Source organism: Pezoporus occidentalis, unplaced genomic scaffold (assembly GCF_034315485.1).
Source record: "Pezoporus occidentalis ecotype Australia unplaced genomic scaffold, CSIRO_AGI_Poc_V1 ctg17, whole genome shotgun sequence".
Taxonomy (NCBI): Eukaryota; Metazoa; Chordata; class Aves; order Psittaciformes; family Psittacidae; genus Pezoporus; species Pezoporus occidentalis.
The window spans coordinates 7474473-7487761 of record NW_026913531.1 but is presented as its reverse complement, the minus strand read 5'-3'; the positions used below and the strand labels follow the sequence as shown (position 1 = coordinate 7487761).

General features: G+C 37.0%; 1 protein-coding gene across 6 annotated transcripts in view; it reads right to left on the bottom strand.

The window, feature by feature from the left end:
• TMTC2 (transmembrane O-mannosyltransferase targeting cadherins 2) overlaps positions 1-13289 on the bottom strand; it is a 269879-nt gene that overhangs the window by 63044 nt on the left and 193546 nt on the right. For all 6 annotated transcript variants that reach the window (XR_009963880.1, XM_062613860.1, XM_062613857.1 and 3 more), the window contains one exon: positions 8446-8567. Coding sequence is in view for 5 of the 6 variants with exons in the window: in XM_062613860.1 (XP_062469844.1) it covers positions 8446-8567 (122 nt within the window). In the remaining variant the exon portion in view is untranslated. The remainder of the gene's footprint in view (positions 1-8445; positions 8568-13289) is intronic.

Below are 13289 nucleotides of genomic sequence, written 5' to 3'. Positions count from 1 at the left end.
AAGATGCTCTCTTTTCAAACAAAGTTTTCTTCTCTCATGTCCTTAGATGATCACAGTGACTAGTACTGATCCTCAAGTTTTGGCTCTCTAATAACTTCAAGAACATGAGAATATTTCTGCTTGGTGTTATGTATTAATGTTGGTGTGTGGGAGCAAGAATTGGGTGACTGGAGGAAATTAGGGTATAAATCTGTATCTACTGATACACAGTAATTCATCATATACTAATCTTTGCCTTATACAAATGTGAGGCAACCTTCTCATTATTGCGCAGTGTGATATGTTCACATACCCTTGTCCTTGAGGTCATGACTGATGCTTTCCTTCCCAGTCATTCCACTGGACCAGGGTCCTCACATGCACACGAGTCTATGTATACTATGCTTGTGTAATCCAGTGAGTTACTTTTAGAAATAAGCTTGGCATGATCAATAAAATGCAATGTCCTGTTTAATTTTAATCCTCCATTTGTACCTTAAGTAAGTGGTTTGCTTCCATCTAAATATATTATATTAGTCCTCCTTCAACTTGTTGACTAAAAATCCACCTCCTAGCCTGAGATTCTGCTGAAGTTGGTGTAATTTTTCTATGAGCCAAGGTTATTTAGCAAGTAAATAACATAAATTTGGTTCTTGAGTCTACATGTACCGGGATAATTAACGGTGATAACCAGAGAGCTGAGATTTAAGCACTACCCCTGGACCTTGTTGGGAATCCACTTAACCATTTCTGAATGTGACACCACTGCTTATACACAGATTTTGGAATGTAAAGCACATCTCATAACTTTACTGGCTCAGGGCATGATTCAGTGGCTAGTAAGGTGGCATTTTCTTCAAGCAAAGCATGTATCTGATTAATCAGTAATTTATTACAGCTATTTGACACCCATTTTCTTAGCTTATGGGTCTCATATCATAAAAAGCATTCTTGTTTTATTAAAGCATTCAAAATTATATAGGAAAGATATATAGGCATAGGATTTTCCCCCCTTGAAGTTTTATTTGGTTGTGGGTTAGGGTTTGGGTTTTTTTTTTTTTGTTGATTGGAATGGTTTTTTTGGTTGGTATTATACCTACTTTTTAGTCTTTCTTTTTTTGCGCAATATGAAGTCTAAAAGGAATTTACCTCATGTTACATCACTGTTAACACCAAAAAAGATTGTATACAATCTTAAGTAAACTTTTAAACAACAGATTTCATTTCATACCTGTTGTGGTTTATACCCTAGCCAGACAGCTTGTTCACTCCGCTCCTGTGAGGGCTGGGGAGGAGGATCGAACGGGTGCACCTCCCACGGGTTGAGACAAGAACAGTCCAGCAACCAATGTACAACACAAATCACCACAGCTACCACCAACGACAACAATGATAAGAGAAAATAACAAGGGAAGAGAATACAGTACCACTTGCCAAGAAACGAGTCTGACCCAGAAGCCCGTGTCCTTCCGGGTAACTCCCAGTTACTCCCCACCCTGGGCATGACGTGCTGTGGTATGGAATACCTCCCTGGCTAGCCTGGGTCAGGCGCCCCGTCTCTGCTTCCTCCTGGCTTTCCCTCCTCCCTGGCAGAGCATGAGCCTCACAAAGTCCTTGGCCAAACCAAAACATTGCTGTCAGCTCTGCTCCCGAGCCGAAAGTCAAAACACAGCACTGCACCAGCTACCAAGAAGGAGAAAAATGACTGCTACTGCTGAACCCAGGACAATACCTTGTGATTTATCTACTGTCTAGAGCCATATTGAAATGTTGACCTCAGTCATTAAGCTTTAGATTATTTTATATCAAGAATATGTAATGCAATGTTAAGTAAATTTTCATGTTATGCCCTTGCTTTTCCATTCAGTCTTAAGCACATTCTATATTTTTTGATAAAGCAGTGTATTAATATCTACTCATATTTCACTGGCCATTCAGTATAATATAAATCAACTATCTCCACATACTCTTTCCACCGAGTACTATGAATTTCTTCTAAGTTAAATTTGGCTTATATCATGCATTTTATGATTACTGACAAAATTACTACACACAGAGTAATTACAGGTGACTGGTGGCTATATTCAACCATGTAGCAAACCAGAAAGATCTCTTTCTTTCATGAAAGCAGTTCATCCTGTGTCAGTGATGTTTTCTATAACAAGCCTTAAATATATGTTGAGTAAAGCGAGAAGTTTAGGGCTCCCCTTTTCCTGTCTTCAGGACGTCAGAAACAAGATACAGAAGATGAGTTCCCTAAAGGAGGTTAGTGAGGGGTTATGTGCCTAAGTACTTATTCCAGAGTAATTTACCAACTAGTTAGACGAATATGTTATATTTAAATTAAAATGCTCTGTTTTACAATTAATTCTGTTACATTTGGCATGCAGCCAAACATATGTCCTAAGGGGATAGAAAAGTATATCTATGGATGCAATACTTATGGCACACAGCCAACCTTAGAAGAAACAGAAGCTCAATAGATGTCAGCTATTGAAATTTCTGCAGTTCCAAAATCCTAATATTCAGCCTGAAGGTGTTAATGCTCTAGATACACCAGATAACCAAACATAAAAAAAAAAATAGGGCTTATGGTTTTGAAGTCAGTAAGCTTTTCACATTGAAGAGGGAAACTCACCCCTCCTAACCCCTACAAGCAAACTGCTTGTAAACTGGAAACAAAACTGAAAACAGCTTCAGACATTCTGCAAATTTCAGAACTAAATCCAAACTTCATGCTTGGATCAGTTTTCACCCTCAAGGGATCTCAAGTGTCAAGAAAAACTGTCTGCGTCAGACTCCAAAGACAAACTGAATACATAACTGAAAAGTAGCAGTGGCTATTGCTTGGCTTAACTTCATTTCTTAGGGAGGGCCTTCTCAAAGATTCAACGTCATTTATAAGTTGTTCTGATGGGAGTTTAACTGAAATAACCAATTTTCATTAAAATATTTTTCCTTGAAGCAGTACTAATAGCCAAGGGATTCAGCCTCCAAAAATGAAATATCTAATAGACTTGCTGATTTAATTAAACTGACTCATTCAGAAAATGCTGTTTCATAAATTAAAGATTTCTGTATGTGCAGGCATTTATTTATCATTCCCAAAAGAAGCATTACTAAAAATATTTTGTTGTCATTGTTTTAAAGGAATTGATTACTAAAATAAGGGATAAACTGCTCTGGAAAAATTATACCTAAATTTAACATACAGAATTTCAATTGCTATGCCTAAAACTAGTCATGATTCTTTTGACATCATGACTGTTCTACCTCATCCCTGCTTTCTTCTAAGTTATGTTAATCTAGAGAGACAGAAGGGTAGCAATCAGCCAGTGACGTAAAAAATGGCAATATGACAGGATTGTTCAACAGAAATGCAAATTTCATTTCTGTGCTGGAACATCAGCAGCAAGTAATTAGAGAAATAGTAAATGTTGAATTAGTCCATTAATTATTGCACTATGTCCTCCTTTTCCCCTGCTGTCCTATTTCTTTCTCTTTTTCCTACCTTCCATTTATTTCTATGTTGTCATTTATTTACATTTATTTTGAGATGATTTTCAAGGACTACACCAATTACTGAATACAGAAGGGTATTTGATAGTGGCACTCTGAGTAATTTTGCAGCTCTCCAAAAATGGCAGGATACCACTCTAGTCTTCTGTTTGTTGGAAACATAAGCAACAAACAACTGCAGGCAAAAAATATGGCCACCCACTGAAGAGGGAGTATTTCAAAACTTAAAAAAAGTATTTAACTTCAGTGTTGATACTTGAATGTCCCAATCCTGTTTCTTTTATTTTAATCCAAAACACTACAAGTCCCTATCATGTCTACTTCTGCTTTCTCCCCAGCCCACTTTGGAGACCCCCCCCCCAAAAAAAAAAAAACCAAACAAACAACAACATTTTACATTTTAAGGAATCTTCTAGGGTGATTATTACTGAATTTAATATGGTTTGGAACTGTAACACAAAATTTTTACAAGTCAAAGTAATTTTTTCTTACAGCACTTTGGGTGATTTTCCAAGCCAGTAAAAAATAGGAGATTAACAGCACTGTGTGGTGCTGTGTAAAACGCAAGAAAACACTGCACAATTTTTTCCAAAGAAATATAGCAAAGCCTGTAATTCCTAGTTTGCAACACACTAAATGTTACAATATGGGGCTATCCTCAAGTACTTAAGTAATTATAGCTTCCACTACTGCAAGCTATGAGGGGTGGTTTGTGGTCTCAAGTTCAATCTAGACAGATAAAAGAAAACTTCAAAACAGATTTATTTGTAATTGAAATAAAGCTTCTCAGACTAGTGTGCCACTATAACAACTGTCCACTACCTCATGGAAGACAGGCCAGCCATTAAAAGGAAGGTTTTCTTAGTCTTCTCTTTAAGACTAAAATGAGAGGAGAATAAAAAAAAACAACTAAGAGCCTTACTTAGAAATTAATTCTTTTTAGCATGAAAGCCAACCTTTTTTCTTCTAGAAGGTCTGCCATAAAATGGAAAATGAATTACAGCACATGCTCAAGGCCTCAGCTGGCACTGTCATTTTTGACAGACTCATTTTTATCCTAGAACTTGGCGCCATGCAATTTTAAAGTCTTTCCCAAAAATTATGCTTTTCTTCGTGATATAGAAATAAATTACCTAAGTAAGGGATGAGGCTGTGGTACCAAATCCCTGTGCTGCCAGGAGATTGGCTAGGTCAACTAATACGTCACATTAACAAGTAAATTTCTTGAGTAATTTATGGTGCTTAACAAGTTAAAGATATGAAAAAGACATAATGCTAAACACTGCAGCCCTAAACAGCTACATGTTGTTTTTTAAAAAATAAATAATATAGAAAGCACAAACTTAAGTCCCAGAAAACTATTTTCCAATTATTTTACTAGCTGAGCTACTAATCATGCTTTTCAACCAGTGAATTATGCTGTTCTAATACATTCTCAGGAAAATTGTAGCTTAGTGAGCTATAATTTTTAGATATGAACATATAACATTATCCAATATAAGGGTTATGAAATACTTGTGACTTATGATATTAGGTAAGATGACTGTAAATTCATTAGGTATTCCTTTAGAGCTCTTAATTTGGTCTGCTTTATTCATATACAGCAGAATGTCCAAACCCATCTGTCATTTCTTGTGTCCCAAAAGAGTTAATAAGCCTTTGAGAAAATATTTTAATTAAAATAATAATAAAAAAATAATAGTTTTAATATAATAAGTAGTTTTTTAATCCAAAGGTTTTATTGCACACAAATTAGAACTGTATCACTTTTGTATTTTAAGAACCAATGACAAATTTGCAGCTATTTTTAGTCTGGTTTTTGTTTGTTTGTTTTGTGTCAATGTAAATTTTAATGTTATTACAAGCTGAACATCATATTCTGAGTTTTATGAATGGATCTTTAAAGTTATTCAGGAAGTAAACTTTACCGAGGATGTTGCACAGACATAACAAAACTTTGTTTTCGTTGAAGACTTTCTTGGGAATATATGGAAGTTTATGAAGGAAATAACTTAGAAAAGTATGTACTTTTATTGAGAGTATTTTATTCAGCATTGGTGCAGCCTTATCTTGACTACTCTGTGCAGTTCTGGGCCCTCTGAAAAGCTTTTGCTGAAAAGTTGGAAAGCACAGCTTGCTGCAACCAGCAAGCAATTTTGCACATCTCTAATCTACACACTGGACATAGGTTCCCCTCACGTTTCCTTATGAGAAACCAAAGAAAATGAAGGATATAAGGTGGTCCAGGTATCCAGGCTGGCATGAAGGGATTAAATTTGGTGAAAGGAGTTAAATCCAGTTGGCACCCAATCACAAGTGGTGTTCCCCAGGGCTCAGTACTATCTTTATCAGTACTATTTTTATCAATTATCTCAATGAGGGGATTGAGTGCACCTTCAGTAAGTTTGCAGATGACATCAGGCTGGGCAGAAATGTTGATCTTCTTGAGGGTAGGAAGGCTCTACAAAGGAATCTGGACAGGCTGGATCAATGGGCTGTGGCTAATGGTATCAGGTTCAATAAGGCAAAGTGCCAGGTCCTGCACTTGGGTCACAACAACCCCATGCAGTGCTACAGGCTTGGGGAAGAGTGGCTGGAAAGCTGCTCTGTGGAAAAGGACCTGGTGGTGCTGATGGACGGCCAGCTGAACATAAGCCAGCTTGTGCCCAGCTGGCCAAGAAAGCCAACAACATTTTGGCTTGTATCAGAACTAGTGAGACCAACAGGACTGGGGCAGTGATTGTCCCCCTGTACTTGGCACTGTGTTCAGGTCTACAAGACAGACACTGAGGTGCTGGAGCATGTCCAAAGAAGGGCAACATAGCTGGTGAAGTATCTAGAGAACAAGTCTTATAAGGCTGAGGGAACTGGGGTTGTTTAGCCTGGAGAAAAAGAGGCTCATGGGATATGTTATCACTTTCTAAAACTACCTGAAAGGAGGTTGTAGAAAGATGGGTGTTGTATTGAGGTAGGTGTTGGTCTCTTTTCCCAAATAACAAGTGCTAGGACCAGAGGGAATGGCTCCAAGTTGTGCAAGGGGAGGTTTAGATTAGATATTAGGAAAAAATTCTTCACTGGAAGAGTTGTCAAGCATTGCAGCAGGCTGCCCAAGGAAGTGGTGGAGTTATCATCCCTGTAGGTATTTAAAGGATGTGTAGACATGGTACTTAGGGACATGGTTTAGTGGAGGACTTGGAAGTGTTAGCTTAACGGTTGGACTTGATGATCTTACAGGTCTTTTCCAACCTCAATGATTCTATTATTCTGTGTCATGCTGCTTTCAGTATGCATTAATACTGGCAAGAGATTTGAGGAGGCAGAAAAGCTGGGGTTAAGATTAAGCCACTTCATTAGAATTTAAGTCAGGAAGTAAAATGTAGCTGAATTTGTGAACTTTACAGGTTTGACTTTACTGATAGGGGGGTTTATACTAGAATTGACTTTGGCTGGAACTTAGGAACTTGTCTGAAACCTTTTTCCTCTCCTCCCTCACCCCACAATTTCACTGACAGAGAAAACTTTTCTATCTATATTAGCACCCACTTCCACCTGTCACTTCATCATCCATCTCACATATCTCTCCTGGAAAAAAAGTGTTATCAATGGTTTTGTCTTAGCACTTACATTCAGGAGCAGGACTGCAAACAGTATGAAAGTTTGGTTCAACAGATGGGGGAAAGAAGCCTCTACAACATCCTTCCTCTAACAGCTGAAACCTAACTGAAGGAGGCTTTTCTCTCTTCTAAATATGCAGGCTGTGAGAAAATGATCATGAGCCTAGGTAGCAAAGTTTAACAGAAGAATAAATCACAGCAGTACCTCAAATTAGGTATGGGCTGAATCAACTATGCCAAAGGTTGCAGCTCTAATGCTGCAGTATCTCGGGAAGCCTACGTAGACTTCCAGGAAGCCTATGTCAACTTCCAGGAAGCATGTTAAGTTACAGCAATCATATATTTGCAATGGGAAGTAATACTAATACAGTTCAGTATACTACAAACTAGACAAAATTAATTTAATTTGAAACACTGAGCAGGTAGTAGGCTGCGGAAGTGATTAATAAGTGACCAACATAGAATCACAGAATGGTTTGGGTTGGAAGGGACCTTAAAGATCATGTAGTTCCAACACACCAGCCATGAGCAGGGACACCTTCCATTAGATCAGGTTGCTCAAATCCCATCTATCTCCAGCATGGAGACAAAAATCCATATGCTATTGCCAAATCTCTTCATCATCCATTTTATCATTGAATGTCTTTTCAGACTCTGTAGCTGAAAGACCTAAATGAAATAAATGCCAAATTTCAACAGATCAAAGTCTAATGAACTTTTTTCTTCATGAATGAAATAACCGCCTGAAAAATTTTGTCATCTCCAATTACTTCGCCATCAAGATGCTGTCCTGTTATGTTACTCAGAAGGCAAAGTAAATTTTAAAGAAACGAAAAAGTCCAACTCTGATTTTTTTAGAACCAGTCCTTAGTAGTTGAGTAGTTCTTTTCACATGCTCAAAGAGATAATCCTAAATAAGTAAGTAAATTCAAAGCATGAGACATGTAATTCATAAAGTATAGGTGACACCTCTAGCTCTGCCATAGGCTGCTACAACAATCCTGGGTAAAACACTAAGTATCTTTTTGTATTAATATCATAACTTGTGATCTAAACTACTTACAATAAAGGCTTTTTGAAACAAAGAACTCCTCGCTATCTGTTATAAAGTTCCTACTTTATTATAAGTGTTTTCTTACAGCACAGAGGTGTGTGAAACTTCAGGAATGGATGCAATGTTTCACAAAAAAAATGACGCTGTCAAAAACCCTAATAACAGAAATGGCATGATAAATAGGCTATAAGCAATTCTCAGACTGAAGTCTTCCCATCCCTCTACCTCACCAACTCAAAGCACCTGGGACCAGCTCCCAGGAGCTGCTGATAAACTCACTGTCAGGGCCAGCAGTTTTCCGTAGGTGAGATGGGCTGGGATGTGGTCGCTCTTGGATCGCAGTGACTCCACGTACCAGTGCTCTGCTTCTGGCAGACGGTTCATTCTCATATAGGCTTCTCCTAGAGGGTAAAACAAATGCCGAAACCTAGTGAGAAAGTCCAAAATTTCTCAAGGCTTCCATAATTTCTAATTTGAAAAAAATTAGTAAAGGGCTTTGAACACCTACAATGACACAGAGGCTTGAGTGAGGAGATTGAGTAATTGCCTTATTAGTGCTGAAAGAGCATAGCTGAGATGAAAGTCCTGTTGGAAAAGAATTGCAGAAGAGATCTCCAGCTGCTAAGTTTCAGTCAAAAGTTTCAAAGCAACACGTTTTATCACCTCTACTGCAGAAAAGTTACTTCTTTTCCATCAGTCTACATTGCACAGCAGGGAATGGCAGGGAGAGTACAGAACATGGTTGCATTTAATCATAATACATTAAGAACTTAGATTTTTCTAAACTAGGAAAGGTTAAGAAAACAGTCCTGAAGCTATATTGGAGGGAGAGACACTAAAAAAAGATTAAAAATCTCTGAATGTAGTCAAATTAGGTCATCTGCCAGAATTCGTTTAAATTAGAATATACCATCTATAATTTTAAAATTGATAGTCTTTAGAAGTCATATATGAAATGACTGAAACTGGACATTTTTCAAAGTGAAATCCTTTACTGTGAGAGGCTGAGGCAGGCAATGCTGAAGAACAACAGATGAATGAGATGTCAGAAAGCCACACACTGTGGTACAGATAATTGTAGACTTAAAGTTTCTGAGAAAGAATTTGGTATACAGAGAAAGACAGGCTCTTTCTCCAAGATGCAAAGGTTGAAAATAAGCAACATCAGACAAATATGTAATGGTGAAGAACAGTGACTTTCTCCACAGCTCTTTCAAGATATAAATGCAAAGGTTGAAAATAAGCAACATCAGACAAATATGTCCCAAAATCATGAAGTCACAGTTTACCCAGTGCCACCCCTGGAGGACCTACCCAAGTAGAGCTTGGCTAAGCTGACTCCAGGTGAGTCACTGGCCCCAGTTCTGCATTATCTTTCTGCATTACCTGGAAATTAATAGCTGTGAGGGCATCAGGGAGAGATAGAAGGATGAGCCTTCTTTATTCAAGCTTGAAGTCAACTACCACACCCCCAAAAAATCAAAGCAGGAGGAGCTATGAAGGATTTTCTTGATGAAAGAAAAATGGACAAGGCCAGTTAGAGTTACTCTTTTTTTTTTTTTCCTAATTCATGAGAGAATAGGGATCCCAGGCAAAATGTGGCTCATAAGTCTGAGTTTCAGGATGTAGAGTGCAGTGCATGCAAAATGATGAAACCACAGCCTAAAGACAAAATTAGTGTGACAGAGTCAGAAGTCACGCTGAGTCAAGGCTAAGGGAAGCCAACATGAGCAAATACAGTTTTTCCAAAAAGGGGTGTAGGCCTGTAAATCTAGCAGACCAGGACTTCTAATTCAAGGATTTACAGAGCACTCTGTACTCCTGCACTGGTCTTGGATATCTGATTACATACTCAAGTAAGTAAGTAAGTACTTACCCAAGTAATGACTTGAGTAAGTAAGTACTCAAGTCATTCTACTGCTGGTTAGGGCCAAATTAAAAAGCAATTCCTCCAAAAAGAGAGGCCAAATTAAAAAAATAAAAATAAAAAAATTCCACACAGGAAATAAATCCCAAAAGAACATGAGCACCCTCCAAAAACCACAATCACATTCAGGATATCAATGTCATATGCATTTTTTTCACTATGTCAGCACTCACAAATAAGTGACATGATACTTTCTTAAGCACAAAACAAAGACATAAAATCAAGTGCTGAAAGGATGGAAGAAGCCAGAAGTCAAGCTATATGCTGCCCTCAAATCCTCTCCCTAGGTGTATGCTTTGTGGCAGATTGTTTAATTATTTGATTGCATACTTTTCCCACAGGCCCCTGCTGCATTTAGCATACAGGAAACAAGGAATCCATGTTGTGCTTTTCTTTCAGTGGAAAATTCCAGCCCAACCTGTTACAGCTTGGCAAAGTTTCAAGCAATTAAAAACAAGATCCTTTAAAAAGCAATGCAAGTAGCCATAAGAGACGAAGTTATTATCTGCTGGTAGTGTATGCTGAAAACATTGCCAAATTTCAAAAAGATCCAAGGTTCTCATCCATTTTCCATGATAGATTTTGATGTAAGAAAAGATTAACATCTTAGGAGTACTGGCAAATTCAATTTTTAATAGGTTTTAAGAGCTCAACTACTTTGCAAGCTAACCTCCTAAAACTTTGAGGCCATTTCTGAGTGGTGCATCTAGAAATGAAGCAACGATACATCAATCTAAATGTCAAAGTCTTGAGAAAGGCAAGTCCCCTGAAGACTTTACAGGGAATTCTCTATAGCTAAACATTTTTTTTTCTGGAGTCTGTTTTCTGCCACTGAACCCCATACCACCAAGAATCGCTACATTATAAGCAACTGGAACATGTCATTACTACAGAAGGAAGTATGGTTAGGGAGTCTGTTACTAATTTCATCTTCAAACTGATTTACAATGACACTCTTATCTAAGAAAAATTAAAGCAAGTTGAAAAATGACAAAGGCTCTACTACTGCCATACTCAAAGACTGGAATAAAATCAAGAAACTGTTAACTGAAGTGTTAATTCAGTCAAGTGATTTTATATGTTAGACTGATGAAATTTTAATAAACGCTATTCTAGTTTAAGACAGTTTTCCAACAAAATGGAAGACAACATGTATAGATTGACTTCTGTCATTTAGGGGTCATTCAGGATGCATCTGTATGTCTGAGATTAAAATAAGAAAAATAGTATTTGACATTTACAGTCATGTATTTTTATAAACTTGCAACATGAATGATTTCATCATTAGGAAAATAATAGTGTCTGTTCGTAGAAAATATGCAAATCAATGATATACGTGAGCGAGTTTCTATATTTACTTTAACGATTAATTTATAAAATCTTTCAAAATTCATGCTCAAAATCCGAAAGATCACACACACACAATTTCTTAATCAAACTAGTCAGATCTATAAAGTTCAGCAGAGGTAAGAACAACAGAGAAAGAAATTAATTTCAGTGGAAAACTTGGGACATAAATTGACAGTTATTGCAGCTCCCTAATCCATATCAACATGCAACCGTTTGCAGCACTGCCTGCACAATGAGTGCTGGTAAGAAATACAAAGTCAACTTGAGTAAAAGGGGACAAATCAGTAATTCGAAACTGTTTCCATTTTTCCAGGGGTTTGTTCAGCTATATATTCTCTGGGCTTTATGCACCCATTTCTTAGCTTATTCTGCAAGGAAGAACATAGATTATTAAACTGTAACTCTCATTTACCAATGTAGTGTAAGAAAAACATTAATATGCAACTGAAACACTACTTAAAGGACATAGTTCATTACATCTCTGCTAATACTTATGACAAAGAAGTGAGTAAAGAGCTACCTTTTAACTAGACTTATACCAGCACAATTAAGATCCTGGTACTCAGGATCAGGTGGACTTTATTTTTTTTCCTGCCATAGGAATAGATCAGCTGCAAGACTACCATTCTCCAAACAATATTTTCCCATATTTTCCCAGAATCCTTGAAATTAAAAAATTAATCTTTCAAAATAAACAAATCAAACAAAAAAAATCCAACAAACTAAACCAACACTAAAAATATCCCCACTAAAATCCCATGACAAATTATTCCTAATTAGAAAACAATATCAATCATATTAAGAATTAATTATGTATATCAAACAATAATGTTAATAAAGGATCGGTTTGCTAGCAGCTATTTCCCCTGGAAGACCAACTTCTTACTTGATAATGAAGGGGAATGTGATTTTAATACAAATCCTAGAAAAAAGAAGACACAAGTTAAATTTTTCTAATACATACCACATGTTGTTAAAAAGCGTCCATTTACATGGATGTATGTTACATGGTTCTAGATTAATCCCTCATCTGCTTTCATATTTGTTCTGTTTCAGATGCACGATGTCATACCAAGCAAAGGCCATTTCCTTGCAGGGATCATGTTAGACTTATCAATCAGCAAGTATAACAGAACATTGGCTGTAATAGCACTATGCCTCTTTAAGTGTCATGTACCCATACTTGCAGATTAAGAACATATGTTGCTTTATGATCTTCCTCTTAGGACCCCAAAATATATTGCTGAAAAGACAACTGAAAAATCATCTCCGTAAAGAAGGCAATACAGGATAAACCTGTCCCGAATCATACTTGTATCTGTTAACTATCTGCCACTCAAATTTGTGGATGTTAAAAATGTAATATAGAAAATACATAATTTGGCACTGACAAAAGCAGATGTCAAGACAGAGAGGAACATGAAGACGCACTTTGAAAACAAAAATTTCTAACACATACATTCAGTCAGGATTTAAATTTTATTTTTCCATCATCTATTTGAATTTGGAACAGAAACAGGTTGCCTTAGAAAATGATGGAGAGGTCTGAAACCCTGTGTACAAACCCCTTCCACAAGGGGTTTGTATCTTTCATAATGCAACTGTGCAGCTTCCGTGCTCAAATCAAGGCTGCAGATGCATTTACCATAAATGCACCTGTCTGGATACATAACTTCCTTCTTTTTTTCCCTTAGGTACCAGCACATACAATAACAACAATAACACAATAAATCTAGAAGCATAGTTGTATATTATACTATACTATACTGATGTTTAAGATATATTGCAGAAGATTAACAGTCTTGGTGATAAATATGCAGTGCATGTATATCTCTGCAACAGCTGA